We start from the raw sequence: 21683 nt of genomic DNA on the forward strand, positions 1-21683 counted from the left end.
ATTTGAAAAAGATGGATAGAACCATCCTCCTTACGTACTGGCTAATCCTGATGTTAGGAACCAATTTTTCGTTGTTGAATGGGCAATAAAGCCCAATCGTTTGTTACTATTTTCAGATTTATATGCCTGCTCTTGAAGCATTGTTAGTTCTCTCAAACATATCATGTTGTTTTTAGTTCAGTGCATTATTATAGTGGGTTGAGCATAATATGATCCTCAAAAAGGATAGGTAATAACCTTCTAAAGATTACCTAGTGTGTTATTACTATCAAAATTTACTATACCATATTACATCTCAAAAGCAGATTGATCACTATTAATTAACTTTGCATCTATCGATTTGCTATGAGAGTACTCTTTTTTCTTGGAAAAATGAATTTACTGTCAAAACAAACATTGGAGAAAGCACCACACAATGCTTTGTCTGGCTACAATTTTTTATGCTTTTCTTGAACAGGTTTAGATTCTAGAAGAATAGCTTGAGGGAAAGACCCTCTAACAAATGGATACATTTCAAAAGCAGAAATATCACCATAAACTAGTTTTTATCTCTCAATTTGTTTTGAAATTGTGCATTTAATTGAAAAATGAAAATTACCCTCAAAAAATGTAATAAAGTGTCACACAAAGCTTTGATTCCTCTATCACTTTTTATACTTGTCCAAAACAGGTTTATTGGAAAAGCTAGTAGACACCACATTCTAAATAATTGAATGCATGAATAGGATAAAATATATTAAGATATAAACAAAAACAAATTATTTAGTTAAGTTTATCCTAGCTGTCAGATCACACTTACACAAGGTACGCCTTCTAATTAACCCCTATACATTGAAGGGCACATGTAAAGGAAGGAACGCCTTCCTACAAGTCCACCACTCACGAAGTGAGGGCAATTGTAGAACTTTTGTATTCATGACATTCTGTCACAGGTGATACTGAAGGTTTTCTTCCTCATTCTTTTTCCCCCAGTACCCGCACTTTGAACAGGGTCTCATGTAATATTTATTTTTAATTAATGAAATGCATAGCCTAGGTCTATTATCTATCAAAAAAAAGACTATACTTACAAACAATAAAGGTAATATGTAATATTTTTGGTCCCTTCAAAACCTGTTTGACCCTTAATCAAAAACATGTGATATTCTTGGTCATTTTCACAAAAGGAATATTCCAAATTCCAGATTCAATGTAATTAATAGGTTTTTAACAATTTATCATATAATTTAATAAAATGACAATAACATAGCTGCTGCTCCTCAATAATGTGCTCTGTTTTGATAATATAAAGTGACAATAACATGTGAACAATAAAATAACAATCAAAAGTTTAGATCCTTACATGAGGCCCATTTTCTTGCAGACATGATGCTTGATAATTGTGCCAATTGCCTGTTGAGGGCTTTTAGTAGTGCTGATGTATGGTAGAATGTATGATCCAAGTGTTTTCTCAGCATAGCATATCCAACCTAAAATGCATGGCATAATTAGTAATCTCGCCATGTAACAGATCAGTGTACAAACATCTTCCATTAAACATTAGTATAACATGCTCAACAATCTATAGATAAGATCAAGAAGTATACACTAACAAAGGAACACTCAGGGAAATTGTCAACTTGAACACGTGCAACCATATTACCATGTAGTAGGCTCTTCATCTTCAACTTATTCATATCATATTTACACACTGTTCAGCATTCCTCCCCTTTATCAAATTCCATCTCTTTTTTTAAGTGTTTCTGTTTTCCAAATAGGTATTTTAGTACGAGCAGTTTTCAATGTCTCTTTTATAATCCAGGATTCAACCTAGAACCTGGAGATTTGTGTCAAGACACAAAATTTAAATAGTCTATTCAATAGTAGCAGTTTCCAACGGCCCTTTATAGTCCAAGATTCCACCTAGAACCTTGAGGAATGTGTGAAGACACAATCTAATGAGATGTAGGAAAGCAAAATAAAATAATAATATAGAGCTTCTATAAAAGAAGGCATAACTCAGTATCTTTCTATTTATATCCAAAAATATCAGTCTAAGTAAAAGCGAAAGACATTTGACTAACCTCAGATAGTGTGACCAATATACCAGTAATTTTAATTTGACACAGAGATAAATTGTGTGCACAGAAAAAGGTGCCGAATGAGCCATTATAATTCCTTGTAAACAAATTCCTTAACTGAAAATACTTATAAATTATATTTACCCAATCCCTATATTGACACTTTCCTCAATACTTCATATTGTCCCACCTCAATGTTTGCAGATAACAACAAATATAAACCAAATATGTGCTATGATTTGAGCAGAGACAACCACTGAAGCACACATCCAAGAGGCGCATCCCTTGCACTAACTACCCTGAAGAAAAATAATTTTGGTAGTATAGCCAACTCACTTGTACTATCTAGTCCATAACCATCAAAAATAGATAGAACAGAAAAACAAAATAAAATTTCAAGCCCCAGGAAAACTAGGGACATCACAAAACCAATTTCTCGTGAAATTCAAGGCAGTTAAAGAATTAATTCTTCTCCCCCTCCAATAGTTTCTTTTCCACTCCCAAGATCCTTGAATTAATTCCCATGTAAAATGTCTCCCAGGTACAGGTCAACTTTTACCTATACCTATTATAGGTCGAGGTTGGCCTACAGCCAGAGGGATTTATTTACGAGATTCTAAATGCCCATTTCAGGGTATATTATTTCTTTCCCACCCAATGCGGACAGTTCTTTCAATTTTGATCCCAATCGGTATAAAAGGAGGCTTACTCCATGTGATCATCCATTATTCATGCAAGCAATCCACAATCTTTGGATTCCATTTTTCATGCAAGCAAGTCTTCAAGGTGCATTCAAGGAGTTCAAACCAAGCAAGCAAGGATTCATTGAAGGCTCTCCTTCCATTGAACATTCAATCAAGCATACATTTCCTACCATAGATATAGCTTCTTTCTTCATTGGAGATAGTGGAGTTGGCCATCAAAAAAGAAGATCTACATTCATTCATCATTTGCACAAGCACTCAAGCATTCAACAAGAAAAGCATTTGAGCATACTTACATCCATGGATCTATGATTTGGCACTTGTAAATCTATTGCATTTGTGAAGACATCCTACATCGTACTTACATTTTTATGGATAGCGGATTCAAATCCATCCATAGAGGTTTGACAAGCGAGGTTACATGTTTTATCATTTCAAGGTTAATTCCTAAACAGGGTTTGACCAAGGCAACCACCTCACCCTGAAAATTTCAATTATTCTTGTGTATAGGAGTAGTTTCACATACTTTTGGATCTACAAAATCGAGAATTGCAGATCTAGGGTTTTCATTTTTGTCAGAGCTTTGAATTTTCCTTTGATGTTCCTTCCATTAAAACCTTGTACAATGATTTTGCTAAAAACTATAGATTCATGACTAAGTTGTTCACTAGGACCTTCCAAAACAAAGCTTTGCAATAGTGTTACTCTTGACCTCCTTGTTTCATTGAATCCTTTCAAAAGCTTGCAAATGCTTTCATTCAACAATTTCAAAAGAATATTTATCCTCAAGTTTCTTTGACTCATTGAATGCATTGTAACCAGAGAGTTAAAGAAAAAGTTAGTGACTTTATTGATAGATTTAAACAATTGCATTCTCAGATTTCTTATCATGTGCCTCTTGATGATATACAACGCATATTTATTGCTAATTTGCAAAGAGACATTAGAGATGAAATTCCTTGCTAAACTTTGTTCTTTTTCACAATTATTTGCGTTGCTTTATCATCATGAACTACAAGTGGCTCAATATGAGAGCAACACTCCAGTGGTTCACGTCAACGTCGATAACAATGATGCCACATCTCACCCTAACAAATTTCATAAGCCTAACACTTACATCAAGATCAACAAATCATCCAACACTATAGACGATCAAGTGGCAGTAGCGTCCAAAGGTGGGGCTCCTTTGTCCTCGACCTAATCGTACTTATAGTCCATTATCTTAAACTTTATATAATGTGATGACAAAGTTAATAAATGCTAACATTATTAAGCTTCTTCCTATCAAATCTATTGACTATCTACCTAAGTCATTTGATTCCAAAATCTTTTGCTATTATCACCATAAATCTGGTCATGATACTGAAAAGTGTTGTTCTTTGAAAAATGCTATCCAAGATCTCACTGATTCTAATGCTAGACATATTGGTGTTAGTATTAGTCATGGAAACAAATCTATTACACCTCCTAATCAGAATTTACAAATTTACACTAATCCTTTGCCATCTCATTCCACTAATCCTATAGACCTTTTGTTGCACCTCCTAATCAGAATTTACAAATTTACACTAATCCTTTGCCATCTCATTCCACTAATCCTATTGTCACTTTTGTAAACTCTCAGTCCCATAGACCTTTTGTGGTCTTTTGTTGGACATTAATACTATCATCTTATCTTATGTGCAGCCATTTTTTGCTACATTTTTTTTATCACAAACATATGATAATTTTATTAATACAATAGCCAAATTACATGGTAAAGTCCTTACATCAAACCCATCTAGCTACTATATTGGCATTTTCTGTTATTTTCCTGACTTAAGAAACATACAAAGAAAAAATAAAATTATGCACGGCTATGACAAAAACCCTACACCTTTATCACCCAAAAAAAACTATTTGACTTTTTATGAGCATTACTATTTTTATCCCTTGATAACTGCAGCCTGATTACTGATTACACACGATTACAAAACCTCCCACTTGCAAAGAGACCCAACAATGTGCAAAATCCATAACAGAGCCATATATTAACACTACTAAACTCCAAATTGGCATAGACTTACAACCTTTTCTATAAGAAACCAAACTACATAACAAAACCATGGCTTTTCCTTTTCAAGCCTCTGCATGCTTTCATTTAAATTCCAGTTACCTGTTGGTGCTGAGTACCCATTCTTGTCCGAGCCCCATGCAGAATTATCTGTGGGAAGTCTTCAGCAATCTCTTCCTCAGTCTTCTGCAACTTCACTTCCAGCTTCATCTAAGCCTCCCACCTCTTATCCATGTAGGCTTCTTTCTTGTTCTTACCAGTCCACCTAATAAATGGAATTATGTCATAATCTTTGGCATCCTGATCATTCTCATAATACTTTTTTAATGTATGTTCCCATACTCAAAACAACCTACTCCAAAATGGTGTCTAGCTCAACTAAAACCTCTTTTTCAAATAAAGATTCTGCCACCCATTTCATTGTTTCTGTGTCTTCACCTAGTTCAAGTCCCCAGGTTATTACCATTGACACAATGTCAATGTTCATTCTCCACCTCCAATGTTGATGGAATTTTCCCTCTCTAGCATAATCATCACCAGCTTTTTTTATTTAATCTTCAACAACCTCGTCATCCTTTCCTTTTTGAGAAGTCCAGGCAGCCCTTTTTGTTGAATTGTCATAATCACTGAAAATTTGCCTCCATTGCAACCTCTTTACCACTTACCTGACTTCTTGCCCGGTTTGCAAATCTAGCAATGTGTATTCACAGCCTGTTAAAAGTGAAACAGTACTCCCTCATGATTAGACATTCCATCAGGGTTGTCAGCTTTATTATTAAACATGAGTCATCATTCACTCCAAACCTAAATTCAATCCCTGATACACAAATAGCTCAAATTAATACCTTGCCAACCCAGTTTTATGACCTTGTTGTGATTAGATTACACCCTCCTTCAAATCTTAAAATAATATTAAATAAAACATTCCCTACAACTTTGGCTGATTAGCTATCCTTTCTGGAAATGCACTCAACCATTTTTGCTCTGCAACACATCATTTCAATTATTTCAATTATTTCTTAAGTCTTCCAATTTGAAATCTCCCACATTTTCAAATGACAAGGCCCATTTTCATAGTTTATCGGCCTCCTAATATCCTTCTCTACAAATATGTGTGACTTTGATATTTATAAAAAAAAAAAAACTATCCAAAATTGCCATAATAATTCGCTAGAGATGTCATTCCAACATAATTCCTAAATAATCTCTAAAAAGAACACTAATTCCAAAACTCTCACCATTTTTATAGCAACACCATTAAAGTTTACTTTGATCCATCCCTCTTCACCTAAAGTCCATTCAACCATTGCTCGGTCAATCTTCTTCATCCCCTGCTTGCAATTTCCATCAATTCTAAACTCAAGGCCCGGTCACTCTAACTGAGACTATTGATCCCATATGCATTTTAAATGTTGCATCACACAAAGTTTCTTCAATTGTCATATTCACTAAAAGCAATATTCTTTCTAGTGTTCATACTTATTTTGAAAAATTCTTCTCTTACGTTCATCCCAAACTTCCCAAATGACAATATTCTCCATAGACTTGAATAGATGAAATGGGCATTTTGCTTGGCCAGCAATAGAACAAATCTTTAAAAGTCTCAGGTAGAGGGCCCTGGCATCCTAATTTACCTTGGATCATTCTCCAAGCCTCCATGGCTACCTTACAATTTAACAGCAAATGATTAGCATTTTCTTCACTTTCCTCACATAAACTGCATATGGATGGGCCCTGAAATCCAAACTTTCTTTGCCTATCAACAGTGAGAATCTTGCCTTTGGTAGCTAACCAAGCAAAGGATCTGTTGGTTCCCAAAACCATAGATTGGAAATTCAAGAGTTTTGCCAATTCTCCTGTAGGATTACCCAATCAGTTCTTGCCAACAAACGGGAATGACTTCAATTCTCCTACACTCTAGATTTTGCTAGACCTAGGTGGGTAGACCTTCACTTTGAACTTGATCACCTCATTCAAAGCTTTTATAGAGCGAATTTAAACTTTATGAGTTTTTTGGTTGGCAAGGTCCTCAAACTCAAGCAAAATAAAGTTGAATATTGAAAGTTTGAAGTGATTGAATGTTTTGTATACTATTTGTCAATAATTGGTTAGATGCTTGCAAGATCGAAGTATGTAGATTTCTGACTTGAATTAATATCTCCAATAATTATATTCCAATGATTTTAAAAGACGGATGGCTTAGTTTATTCACGCAATAGAGTCAACTATTATGAAGATTATTATGTACAATTCTAAGAGACAATATTTATTTTAAATATCATCAATTACCCCTGAGCTCTGCAAAAAATACCTTTTATATTCAATTCTATGCTAGCCCAAAGGAATTTAACTTCTTAGGGAGGAAATCTGATCAACCAGAGACGCAGAAACTTTATATGTTTCACACTATTCCCTGTTCATTGCACACAGAATGTGAAACATATCTAATGCAAAAATAAAAGTAAAACCCTATCGGAATAATTCAATATCTATTTATTGATCATAAAGGAAGAATCAACATTCTAATTATAATCTCTTTGCCTCAAAAAAAAAAAAACAAAAGGGCATTTTATTTATTATTGAAACATAATATTTTAATTTATATTAAAGTCATGCTTTAATATTTAATTTTCCCTTTATAGGTGAATATATCTCCTCTATGTTCTCTGAAATATATCTTCCTCTTTTTCAATATCTCTCTTTCTACCTTTATATTCATATGAACAGATAAGTTCAAGTAGATGTGTCTTTTCATATTCCAACCAGTAATCATTGCTTATACTAAAATAATCCTTGCTCTCAATAAATCCCACCTCTCCAATACTTCAACAAATTACTTTTATTAATATTTGCATAGCCTTTATTATGACTTTAATCAGTGGTATGAATAAATGTTCACTTACACCTTCAAAACTAGAAGACTTTCAACAACATCACGTAGGAGATATTGTCGCTTGTGTAACACAATACATGGATTCTAGTTTCCTTATTGACCTTCGACATCAAGCAATGTTCAAACATGTTTGTCGTATATTCTATCGGGCTTGTAGTAGTCTCTCCATACTGTTGTTTTGACATTTGAATACTTTACACTATGTTGGAGTTGTTCATTATTTCACCGTTGATTTCCCTGCGTTCCTATGACTTACAAGATCATATTACTATCATTCTAAACACCATGAATGATTGGGAAGTTATTTGAAGGGCCAGATAATTATTTAGAATAGCATCCTGATTATGCTCATGCGCTTGTTCGAAGCTTCTTATTTGCATGCCCTCTTTCACCATTGTTTAGTATATTCGTTGCAAATTGATTACAGCTATATTACGGCATCTCCAAGAACATGCAAGCTCTTTCTAGTTATGTATTTGGTGCATCATTGTCCTTTGACACTTTTGGACTCCTCTATAGTAATTAATATTCATTCTTTGCATTCGAATGATAATTCATATGATTTGTCTATTTGATTTTTCAACGAAGTGTTGTCTCTATTCGTTAATTAAGAAACATTCGTTGATTTGTCTCTTTGATTGTTCAACAAAGTGATGTCTCTATTCGTTAATAAAGAAACATCCACATGTGATGCTGTTACATTTACTTTCACCATATTATTTTCTTCAAAACAGATGGCACTACATCTCATGTTGTGGGCTTTCAATGCTTGACTCTAGCAGATATGCATAAAAGTTATATCTCTAACTATAGCAACCATTTGTTGGCCTTCTCAGTTAGCTAAAAATGAAGAACAGAGCCATCCACTTGCAACCAGACTTGTCCATTTGGAAACTTGCACGCTCCAATTTGTAAACGATGAGCAATAATAATTTTGCAATCCTTGAAGTTGAGTTCCATAAAATGGTCTTCTTGTCACTAGAGTATCTAGTGCAATTTTGTGCAAACTAGTAATGCATAGTGGGTTGTCATCCTTGTGCCTTTTTTTCAAGTGTTTTCTGATCTTCACCAGGTCTAGTGTCAAGACAATAGTGCTCTGGAGTTGCAATTTATTAGAGGCTCTAGCTTCTATAGTTGATTCTAAATCTCTGGAGATTAGAGGAGTATCTCTTGCAGAAGCATCTATTGTGAGACAATTTTGGAATTGTACGAGAATTGATCATCAAGCTATATGAATTTTGAGCCATATTTAATTAAACTGGAAGCCCCTTCTGATGTTGTGCTCACTTCTCCTGCATATAATCTCATCTTCTATTCTTTGCACCATATTAGTGAACTTGCTTATATTTGCTTGATGTTCCTGAACATTTTTATATAATTTGATTTCTCTCTTTGTTACTATTTATCTGTAGCTCAATTTTAGCAATTTCCCGCATGCATCCACAAATGACAGTCATTACACTTTTGAGATCAGAGCAAGGTCTCTTCTTATCACTAATCTCTTTCACCTCTTTATGGTTCAATAGATTTTATCCATGACTGCCTTTTCAAAGGGGCTTCTAAATCAAAACTTCATTAAATTTCACAAAATTCTAAAAAATGAAGCATCTAGAATTAGAGCTCGCGCAGGACTCAACCTTTAGTAAAAAATCCTTATCCCAAAACAACTTAGTAGGAAACAATTCCTCCTCCACTTCATTAGACAATAATCGATATCCAATTTTAACTGAATAAGCACCACTCTTAGTTGCACACCACACTAGCTTATCACTCTTCCCTGTTACAACTATAATTCTTTCTTTTAATAATTTTGTCTTAAGATTTTTAAAGTTCTTGCTATATTTAGATTATCCATACATTTCCATCTCCACTACTCTCCATATGGAGTTTCCCTGATTTCCAAATACTCTCTAACTCAAACTCCCCATTGTTGCTCCATAACATTTCTCACTTCAGTCAAACCTTCCAAGGTCCCTAAAGCTTTGTGTCCAGCCCACGATTCCTCCCAGAATTTTGCAAGCATACCATCCCCAAATTGCCAAGTTAGATGTTGCACAATGACCTGCCTACAATCTAGCATAAAATTTCAAATCACAGAACCTCAAGGTGGGTCCCAGATAGTTAAAATTCAACTATCTTCCTAACTGCCCAATAATTTTGCTCTCAAGACCTTTACCCATAGCAATTTGGGATTTGAATACATATTCAACACTAACTTGGTCCCTAAAGCTTCATTCATAAGGTCCCAATTGTGCAACCCTGCACCTCCCTGTTTTTTTGACTTGCATATTTTATCCCAAGCCAACAATAGTCTCTTCTCTTCATCTCTCCCCCCATTCCAAAAAATAATTTGCAATCTCTACTCAATAGAATTAATTATTTTCTTTGGAATTTCATGCACATCATTGAGAAGAATGGGATGGTTCAAATAACAGATTTTAATAGCATGTTCGGCTAGCTGAAGTAAGCCATTTACGTTTCCAACCCTCTAATCATTTAACACAATTGTGAACCAAGGATTTCCATAAATTAGCTTTCGAGGCTCCTTCAAAAACTAGGATGCCTAAGTATTTACTTGGCATATGACCAATTATAATCTCCAAAATTTGACTTATCGTGAATTATAACTATGCTTTAGTATTAAAAATAAAAAAGTAAACCTCAGATTTATTCCAATTTACTCTTTGTTCTGAAAACTCACTATATTTATCCAAGAGAAATTTAATCACTTGAGCCTCCCTAACCAATGCTTCGCCAGCTAAATTATGTCATCGGCAAATTGCGAATAAGAGAGGGGATCAACACCATTTACAATTCTGATACCTTTCCAAAGTCAATTTGCCCCATATTTTGAAATTAATCTGCCAAGCATTTCAGCCAATATAATAAAAAGAAAAGGCGATAAGTGATCACCTTGTCTCAATGCTTTTTAAGATTCGAAGAAAACCTAAGGGCTCCCATTGACAAATACGGAGAAACAGGGTGTAGAAATACAACTATCAACCCATTTAATCCATGTAGGGCAGAAACCAAACCTGATCAGCATCTTAAAAAGGAACCCTTTGTTTTCTTAATCATAACCTTTCCTAATGTCCAGTTCTACCATCATTTTCTCCAATCTAGCTGACTTCACTGTGTGGATTGCTTCATGTGCTAAAATATCTCCCTCATAAATGGATCTATTTGGAGAAAAACCATATTGTTCTGGTGAGATATTACAACTGAGGACCTTCTTCAATCGAATTGCTATAACCTTGGAAATAATTTTATAAATTGTACCACAGAAAGATATGGTATGATAATCATCCAAAGCGAGCCTATCCTCCTTTGGATAAGGGCAATGAAAGTATTATTGTAAGTCCTTAAGCATAAAGCCCCCAGATCTTGATTCCTCTGCTACCTCCACAATATCTGGCCCAAGAATATTCCATAAATTTTGAAAAAAATATGGCTAGAAAACCATCCAGTCCTAGAGTGTTTTCACTTAGCATGCAAAAAACATGTTTGACTTCCTCACAAGTAATAGGGGCAAATAGCGTTTGATTCTGAGCCTCTGTAATCAAGCAAGGTATAACATCCAAGATAGATAAATCTGCCTCATTAACAACATGATTTGAGTTGAAAATATTTTAAAAATATCTGACTTCTTGGATGATATCAGCCAAATTAGCTATCCTTACCCCATCCACATTATTGATAGAGAAAATCTTATTGAAAAACTATTTAACTTTGCCTGAATTATGAAAGTATTTGTATTTCTATCACCTGCAGCAAGCCAAGTCTCTAATGACTTCTGCCGCCAATATAATTTCTCTCTTGCCAAGATCTCCAAGTATTGCTTATTTAAGGAAGTTTTAAGCTGAAATTCTTGTTCTCCCATACCTAAGGCTATAACTAAAGAATGTAACTTTGCCAAGTCTTGCTCCAGTTTGAACTTTTCACTGAAAATGTTTTCAAAGATTTCCCATTTCAGACTTTTTAGTTGATCCTTAATATAGTGCCACTTCTTGAATAGAGTAAAAGCCTTATTAACGGGTGTTATCCTTGTCGTCTTCCACCACAAATCTATGATGATAAACTTGAAAGAGCAAACCATGTTGTCAGTCATGTTGAGCATATCCAACCTAAACGAGAACCTAAGCCTCAACGTTAATCTCAGCTTTACATTACATTACATTAGATCATATTGAGACAATTAAAGCACCTAATGGTCCTCTTTACATTACTGTTACAATTGTTGGTATTCCTTTCTATGATATCCTTGTTAACCCTTCTTTCATGGTGAATGTCATAGTTGAAGAGCATCTTTTTAATAAACACTTACAAAAGGACTTTTATGCTATATTCGATGCTTGGATTCAAGCCTGCGATGGTTTCAGTTATCATCCCCATGGTATTATCACTCTTCCTGATGAAGTTTGTAACAAAATTGTGGACGCTACCTTCATTGTCTTTCCTACTTCTGATCAATCTGAAGTTAAGCTTGGTGTTCCTTGGCTTTCTTCCATGCAGGTCGTAGATGATGATGAGATCAAGACTATTAACCATTGTCTTTATCATCATTCTAGGCCCTCAGAATGTGTTAACCTTGATCCTACACTATCTCAAACATCTACACGACTAAACATAACCAATATGATTGTGAACGTCATCACAAGCGTGAAGTTACAGCCCACGCTAATGCTTCTCAAACTACTTCATCAACTCATACACCTCATGCTTCACTTCTCTTTTACCATCCCATGACTAAAACTATGGGGGAAGTGGATTTGAACCAGGTTTAAGATTTCAGATGAATAAACATGATAATACTATTCAAATCTTGGATTCTATTATGATTAATCTAGATGAAGATACTCTTGATGATATTCATGATATTAATGATGATATGCACGCTAGTGATTCTAATGATTTATATGAGACTATTTATCTTGATCATTCTCTACCAATTATGTTTTCTAAACAATTACCAGTCACTCCTAGCAACGAACACAGTGACTTATCATCACAGAATGTTCCTTGTTTGGAACAAGCAATTGTCCCTTCTACTGTGCTTAATGTTGCTTCACTTGCAAGTTGCCCACCTTCATTAAAGATTATCGACTGACATAGGAGGGCAAGCAATATGCTTTATTAGCTCCTCCTGTGTGGTGGGTCTTATGTGTTTTACTTATTATAATGTGCTTCCCCCATGACATGTTGCTTGTTAAATGTTTTGTCTAGATCTTTTTAGACAACCCTTGTTGCTCTATTAACACAAGGTGATAAGGAATCAAGCATATCGTAATCATTCCTCTATTTGTACCTTACTTCTATATGTTGTTACATGTTGTGTTGTACAAGTGTCATTGTTTGTAGATATGCCTTTGTATAAGCCGCTTGGGATGATGAAACATGGTAGCACCTTATTCTTCTCGGTCTCTGTGATGCCAGCATAAAGTACTCTTCTTTGTAACTCTTGCGTATCTTTCTTCCATTGTGTTGTATTTCTAATTCCTTAGGGAATGATGAAATTTCATTTTGACATAATATTTCATATATTGTCATATGATAATACTGATCCTAGAGTTGGTAGATCCCTCTTGTGTTCTCTTTTTGCCATGTGTTCATTTTCCTTCATGTGTCCCTTTTGGGGAAATTTCACAATGGAAACATTTCTAGTGTATGCATGGACACTCTGTTAAAGCTATTAGCCCCTTTAAGGTGTCAGCAATTTCTTTAACGTGGGGGCATGCACTCCACTCACATTTTGCATACATGCACTATGTTTGATGATCTTATACATTTCTAGATCCCTTCTTGCATTATTGATAATCCTTGAGGCTTCATCCCCATATTTTGCATCCCTTCTTGGATTACTAACATCGGTAAAGCCTAATCCCCACATTTTAGATCGTTTCTTGGATTACTAATAATCCTTAACCCTAAATCACTTTTGTTGAATTCCCTTTTTGGAGACACAAATCCTTGAGGAAGAATCCATGATGGGTTGACTCATGTACCACACAAACCCACTAGACTATCAATGTTCTCTTTGTGTACCATGCCTTGTTGTGTGCTTCATAGTAAGACAAGCATCCTTAATGGGCCAAAGAGATCACACCCCTTTTTTGTTTTTTTTTTCCTTTTGTTTCGCGATGTCTCTCTTGTCAGAATTTTGGATTTAACGAGGACTCAAAATTGTTGGGGTCTTGATGTTTCTTTGTCTCAGTATTGAAAAGATCATCTTACAAATTTTATCTACTTTACTGTGAGTGTGAGTTCGGCTCATACTCCCGAGATCTTAGAGTTGATTCCCATGTAAAATGTCTCCAACCATCAAGCCTTAGTTAAGCTAGGATTTTGAATTCAAATTGCTAATCAGCCTTATGCCTAATCTATAAAGGCAATCTTGTAAAATATTTTCCAAGTTCTTTTCTTTGACAAAGAGTTTTGTCTTTATCTAACTCTAAATTTGCCTTGTTTTTGTTATAATAAAATACTTTCTTTTACCTCCTCTCCTATTCAAATATTTTGTGCAAATCATCTTGCCTTTGTTTTTTAATGTATTTGTTTGTATTTCCAAATCATATGTTGTGTTATTCATACTTATAATGTTTGCAAGTGTTCCTCTCTCCTTTCAATATCTTATAGGTCTTGACCTTCATATGAGACTTTGGAGATTGATAAAAATAAAAACTTTTGTATATTTTCGGTGTTCCATGCAATTATAAGCAAGGAGATACAAATGCTCCTCTTGGTGCATCACTTCTTTTCTCTTTCTAGCATCCCTTCATTCTTTTTCCTGTAGAGTGCTTGGAATAGGTTGAGAAATAAGATTTGAAGTGTCGGGTTGGTTCAACACGTAAACCTTGATCAAAAAGGAAGTGGACCTTCTTGAAAGATTCAGCCCTATCTAGCAAGGTTCCACACTTCAAGGTTGTTTCCATGTTTCACAAGGTTGTTTGACAACTCCTTCAATAGACAAAGTTATGAAGGGTTTTGACTATTTCAAAAGGTTGTAATTATGAAAGGTTGTGACTCTTTCAAAGGGCAGCAATGATGAAGGGTTGTCACTCTTTCAAAAGGGTTGTAATTATGAAAGGTTGGGACTCTCAAAGGGAAACAATGACTAAACCTCTCTCAAACGGTGGTTATTATGAAAGATCGTAACTCCCACAAAGGGCAGAAATGATGAATGAAAGTTATGAAGGGTTTTGACTATTTCAAAAGGTTGTAATTATGAAAGGTTGTGACTCTTTCAAAGGGCAGCAATGATGAGGGTCGTCGCTCTTTCAAAAGGGTTGTAATTATGAAAGGTTGGGACTCTCAAAGGGAAACAATGACTAAACCTCTCTCAAAAGGTGGTTATTATGAAAGATCGTAACTCCCACAAAGGGCACAAATGATGAAGGGTTCTCTCTCTCTCTCTCTCTCTCTCTCTCTCTCTCTCTCTCTCTCTCTCTCTATGTATGTTACAAGATTATTACATGTTATAATCTAACCCTGATAATTGCAAATAATGTTATGTGTCCATAGTTATAGCTGTGTGGTTTATGTTATAATCTAACCCTGATAATTATAAATAATGCATGTATCCATAGTTATAGTTGTAGGGTTTAAATCTAATCTCATATTGTCTAAAGGAGATATTTTGTTGTCTCATTGGTAAGGACATCACCCTAACCCTAACTTGTTGCAATTAAGCATTCTAGGGGAAATTGCATAAATGAATTGCTCCAAGTTACATTCGAGTAAATGAATTGCTCCGCAAAAAACTAGGTAAGTTTTAACAATAGTGATTCTATGTATGAGACTTGGCAAGTACTGAACAAGTCTAACCTAAGTCCAAAAAAATAGAAAAACAATTGAATATTAAAACCCACATAACCACTTTGAATAATTGTATAGTTTATTAGATACTTCACCAAGTATTAGTCAGAGTCCTAGATCAGCTTCCCAAGATGTCTCCATGTCTGAATCTCATGACCATAGTGGCACGATTCAACGTATAAGCAAACATACATGGCAAGTTGTAAAAGGAAAAGAAATAAAATTTACAGTTTAAATTTCTTTTACCAAATAAATTTTATTACATTTGAAAATTTGAACAGAATTACCACAGCCTTGCCAGTATAGCAAGAAATTACACATACCACAATCCACATAGATGTTCGTGCTGTAAGAAATAACCCTATGTCATAAGAAATTTGCAAATTTAACTAGGGCGATAGAAGCTGGTTACAACTACACCACTTACTGAGAAGGCATAATTACCAGGACAAGCAGATGCCAACATTGGCAGGCTTGACTTCCTTTGCTTAATGCCGCCCTCAAACTGTCCCTTATATCGCTTGACAAATTCTACACAGGATTCAATAAGTGATAAGTCTCTGCTACAGCTTGTGTCAAACACTGCCTTGACACCAAGAGACTTCAAAAAACCAGTGAGCTTCTTAAATACCTGGAAAGCAGAAGAAAAGACATCTTAAGTCATCAATTTCAGTTTACATTACTAAGCAAGAGAAATAGTTCATTAAAATGCAACCTTCCAATTAATAATTGTCTTCCCAACATTAACTTTGGTTTAAACCCTTTAATAATGTTAGTCAACATTTGAAACATAATGCATAAGATCACTTATTTCCATAAGAATTTGAGTTCCAAAACGAATAATTAAATCCACATCATGTAATATCAACTCTCTATTTATCTTCCAAAAATGAACCATACCATCAATTTTGAGAAAACATCATAGCATGTCTGAAAACTGTTTGCCACAACTAAGCCCAAAGATGCAAAACATTCAACCAAGACAAGTTGACCCATTGGCTTAATGAGGAAGGAAATCCAACCAAGACAATTCCATCCAACTCTGGAACCAATCTACTGCACTCCCTATAATACTTTACTTATTAACCCACATACTGTGTTTGTAGGAAAAATAGAAATATCAAATTAATAATTGAAGAGAGTCTAAATAGATAGATAATTCCACTAGTACCTGCTATTGCAGCTAGGGTATCCTAAAAGACATTGTGGAGAGGCAAGTTCCAACTACAGAGTGCCTCAAAGTAATTTGCACATGCTGGAACTGCTATAAGATGTGGTTATTTCAATGATATGAGTTTGGATTCCAGGGTTAAAGTGAAGAGAAGGAGGGAAGGAAGTAGCAGCAGAAATAGCAACGTTTTATATTCAAAATGGAAGTGGTAGCTAGGCCAAAACTGACTGGAATGGACATTTTGAGTGGAGGAAGCAGATGGCAGGGATTCAGGGCTCAGGAAGCGGCAAAATTATTAAAGGGCAGGAGTTTGCAAAAATGATAGAGCTATTTTGGGCCTGAATGTGACAGGCTAACCGTATGCTTAGTAGAAGACATGGAGAATGAAGTGATAGAAAATTAAAAGTATTTTTCTGTGTTGGGTCAGATTGAGAGATTTAGATGTTTCTAGCTACACCTTGATGATTTGCATGAGTAGATTTCAGAGTTTTGGAGCCTTATTCCAGAGGGAGATGTGGAAATTTATTCTGGGGCTTGAGGGATTTTTGTGGTATCTTTTAAGAATGAACAGGACAGAAATAAAATCATCATTGGTTAATGGAGCCGGGAGGTGAAGCACTTCCTACTACTATAACCATGATACCTAATTTTCAATCCACACACTAAATCATTTGACCAGATTCCTATCCAAGTAAGACTTCCTAACCTTTCATTACGATACTGGATTGAATCTTACCTTGAAGCTGTTGAAAATTCTTTGGGTAGATTTTTTGGGGTGGATGAGGATTCTTTGGTTTTCTTCATACCACCTATACCCGTATTCTGGTTGAAATGGATAAGAAGGAAGGTCTCAAAATTGGTTGCAGCTTGTGGATTGTGAAGGAATCCCTTTCAACAGTCAAAGATACTTGAAAACTAGACATATCGTTGCTAACTTCACTAAACAGAAACTGAAAAAACAAGAAACATGGTGGACAGTGGTCCCCTGCCAATTTTATGTGATGGAAAAAGGAGACCAGAATCGCACCCCGAAAGACATTGAAAAAGAAGCAAATAAGGAATTGCAGAATAATGAGTTTCCATCTTTAGAGGCCTCAAGGGAGATAGAGACTGAAGATAGACAGTGTCAACGTTGGGGGTATCTCTATAGTGGAAGAAAAGAATGACCTTAGATGATTCTACTGAGAAACAACAGAATGATGGAGAGATAGAGGATGGATAGAGAGTGGTGAAGGGGAAGAGAGATTAAAAGGCAAGGAAGGAACTTTTGATATGCTCCCCAAGTCACAAACTAGAGATGGAGCAAAGAAGAAAACATGACCTCTTGACCTACCAATGAGCCTCTACACTTAGTGCCTCCCTATTTGTAGCCACTCCTAGTTCAGACCTGGCTTAAAGGCCCAGCTTATCAATACAATGAACCATTTTATCAATCAAAAAATGCAATAGTTTCTTAAATTTAAACATATAATAGAATATATAGAAAATGTTGTCAGTAAAAACTATACCGCAGCCGATGGGTTGAGTTGGTATCCGAAAGGTCGCATGACGGTTGAGTCACCCCTTCGAGAAGTATATGTACATTGTCCGAATGGATTTATGGATCATCATTGTAATTGGAATTGCATATGTGCTTAGAAGAATAAAGTATATGTTTTGTGTTACATTCTAATCTATTAATGCAATAAGTATTTGTTACCCTATATGGTAAACATTTGGTGTCGTTGCCAATCGAACTTGGTACAAAAGAGGTGTTATGAAGATTAATGTCGAATTTGCTCAATAAGGATAGGAATAAAATAAAAGACAAGGATAAGATACGCACAACACGGAAAATATTAATACTCGCACAACAGGCGGAGCGCAGACAGAAGTTTCAGCAGCTCACCGACAGGCACCAAAGTGGTGAAGGAGCACAAATAGAGGGAGTGCATTCACCTAACAGACCGAGGAGTGTTCAGGACTTGCTTGGAGAAATGAACCAAAGATTGAATTTGGTAGAAGAGACAACGGAGGAGTTCCTAAACTTGTATACGCCAAGGGTAGAGAATCCAAACAAAAGGGAAGGAACCTACACAGCTAGAGGTGTCGAAGGAGCATGAGCATGGGGTGAACTCTTCATTCCCGATACACCTAAAGAGAGGATACAAGTAGAGAATCAAACAACTTCGCTTGAAGATCTCTTCACACCGAATAACGTGGTTGTCCAAAGTAAGGCGGTTGTCCAAAGTAGCATAGTTGTGCAGAGCAACACGGTTACTCAAAACAATGCAGGTACTCATAGCAGCGTGGGTACGTAGAATAGCTCGGGTGCACAGCAACTACCACAAATTTAGAAGAAATTAACAATGGCAGGACCAAAGGAAAAACTGCTGAAATTTAATGGCTATGGGATGGCCGATCTAGTCAAACATTGTAAAACATATGAAACAATCTGGACTGCGAACGGTGTAATGGATCAGGATGACTAGGTCCAACAGTTTCCGACTACCCTACAAGGTGTACCAATCAATTAGTTTTCAGAAACCGATCTGAAGAAGTTAATTATATGGCCAAACGTCAAGAAAGAATTCATAGTAGAGTTCTGACTACTCGGAGATGATAACGAGATAGTAGCGAAAATCTACAGTACCAAGCAAGGCAAGAATGAAACAATCCGCATGTATGCTAGGAGGCTAAAGGAGCTAGTAGGAAAAATGGAAAGCCAACCAGCAGACGGATTGAAGAAAAGGTGGTTCGTCAAAGGGTTACGACCATCACTGCAAAAAAAGATGAAAATTGTACCTCCAACATCATTTGTGGGTGCATATAACCGCGCGATGGACTTAAAAATTGAATAGAAAACGAGTTAAAAGAAGAAAAACAGATCATCGAACTCAAAAGATTCATCCTCCGAAAGCAGCAATGGCGAGGAGTCAAGTAAGAAGGTTTGGGCACTACAGAAGGACATGTTACGTATAGAGTTCAAAAATATGAAAAAGAATCCTGGCCAAGTGAGAGAAGTGGAATTGTGGTGTATGGATTGTAAGGAGGAGGGCCACACAAAGGGCTCTTGCCCGAAGAACCAATTTTGTGATATCTACCAAATTGTGGGGTATTCCACCAAGGAATGTCCGTTCAATATGAAAACAAAGGGGCACCAACAGGTACTACTAACACAAGAAGTATCCACCTCGGGAGCAAGAATGAATACAATCAATGACGCAACCTAAGGAGGCTACCGAAACAACAACCGACGCAGACGAGGCGGCAACAACAACAATAATAACAATAATGGGGCCTAAGCCGAATACAATACGTTCTAAGTGGACGGCCAATGATACAATGCCATGTGTACAACCTCTAGGGACACTTCGCCAAAGACTGTACTACGAAGGGAACACCACAATTGTTGTGCAGATGGTGTGGCCATAGTTACAAGACTTGCTACGAGTCGGGCAAGTCCTCCGAGTCAATGAGTCAAGTTACCTGAGCCGGGTCAAAATGACCCCCGGTCCTGGCTTGGCGGGTCAACTCGGTTAACTCGCTCGACTTGCCTAACTCAGCTGGGTGACTTAGCTAACTCACCTAGGTGACTCGGCTAACTCATCTGACTCGGCTGATTTTTAATTCTTTTGCCTTTCCAGTTACCTAATCGATGTATGTTACGTATGTGATCAAATTATTTCTATTTTATGATGTTATTGTGTCTTTAATCTTTATTCAAGAATGGATGCATGGAATTAATTTAAATCCAAAAAAACTCTAAATTTCAAGGGTTTTATCACTTTGCCGAGTCACTACCGAGTTTGAGCCAGGTCACGAGTCAAGTTACCCTTGCCGAGTCCGAGCCAAGTCCGAGTCTCATTACTTTGGGCGTGGCCCTAAAGACCATCAAGATTCATAATGCCCTAAGCCCGAGTTGAACCTGTTAAGTATAGAAACATGTGACAATGAGGAGACATTAGCTATCGCTCGCGCGCAAGCGAACACATATCCAAATCCGGAAGAGGAAAAGAAAAGGATGTAGCAAGCACGAGCAGAATTAGAAAAAGGAATGGAGGCTAAAAAATTGCAACCAAAGGACATTGTCAGCACCTCAAGGAGGAACCTAACAGAACAAAATATCATACGATAGGTAATGCAAGCTGAGGTTCCCATGAAGCTAAATGACCTTCTTACAATGCCTCAATTACACACTGCAATCCTGAACATGACACCATCCCTGAAGGCGATGGAAGAGCCAGGGAAAGACACACAAGACGGAAGCGGAACGACCACAACGGACCCAATGCTACTTGCGCTCACCACAGGAAGACACCCTATAGTAGTAGAGCTGGGTATTCTAGGAAACATCCTCGCAGGCACAATCATAGATGGAGGGTCAGGAGTGAATGTACTACCAAAAGATACATAAAAGAAGCTGGGCAAACCTACACTATGGCCATCTATATTTCAACTGCTCACCGTTGATCAAAATAGGATCAAACCCCTATGGACTCTGATGGCACGACCAGCAACGATTGGAACACAACCATTCTTACTAGACTTTGTGGTCATACCGTTGAAAAGGAAATGTTATTTTTGGAGGATCGTTGCATATGTATTTGCATTGCCTTCTGGTATATATGTTTTCCAATGCCAACAATTTCATTCTTATTTATATTAAAGAAGAGTCATGGAGAGACATGTCTCCTCATGAGACATGTCTATCCATTACTATTTATTTAATATAATAACAAATGATTATTTAATCATACAATATCTCATATATATATATATATATATATATATATATATATATATATATATATATATATTTCTGCACTTTAGTCTCAGTTTATCTAATTGAAGCTACCGAACATCAACACTCCCTCTTAGCTAAGGAGGATAAACAAATGATCATATATTACCTCAATGTAACATAAAGATATTGGGGTAATGGCCTCCTGAATGTCAATTCATTTGACATTCACCACGTACTCTTTAAGCAATGGCCTCTTGAATGTCA

General features: G+C 36.1%; 1 protein-coding gene across 2 annotated transcripts in view; it reads right to left on the reverse strand.

Annotated features, from left to right (window-relative positions):
• Nucleotides 1-21683, reverse strand: part of NAR1 (ferredoxin hydrogenase) — a 125305-nt gene that overhangs the window by 25669 nt on the left and 77953 nt on the right. For both annotated transcript variants that reach the window (XM_089801610.1, XM_089801609.1), the window contains exons 6-7: nucleotides 15967-16153; nucleotides 1343-1469 (exon numbers count right to left, since the gene is read on the reverse strand). In XM_089801610.1, coding sequence (XP_089657736.1) covers nucleotides 1343-1469; nucleotides 15967-16153 — 314 coding nt within the window. The remainder of the gene's footprint in view (nucleotides 1-1342; nucleotides 1470-15966; nucleotides 16154-21683) is intronic.

The sequence above is a fragment of the Cupressus sempervirens genome, chromosome 9 (genome assembly GCF_028749045.1).
Source record: "Cupressus sempervirens isolate cs-2001-9-10 chromosome 9, ASM2874904v1, whole genome shotgun sequence".
NCBI classification, from domain to species: Eukaryota; Viridiplantae; Streptophyta; class Pinopsida; order Cupressales; family Cupressaceae; genus Cupressus; species Cupressus sempervirens.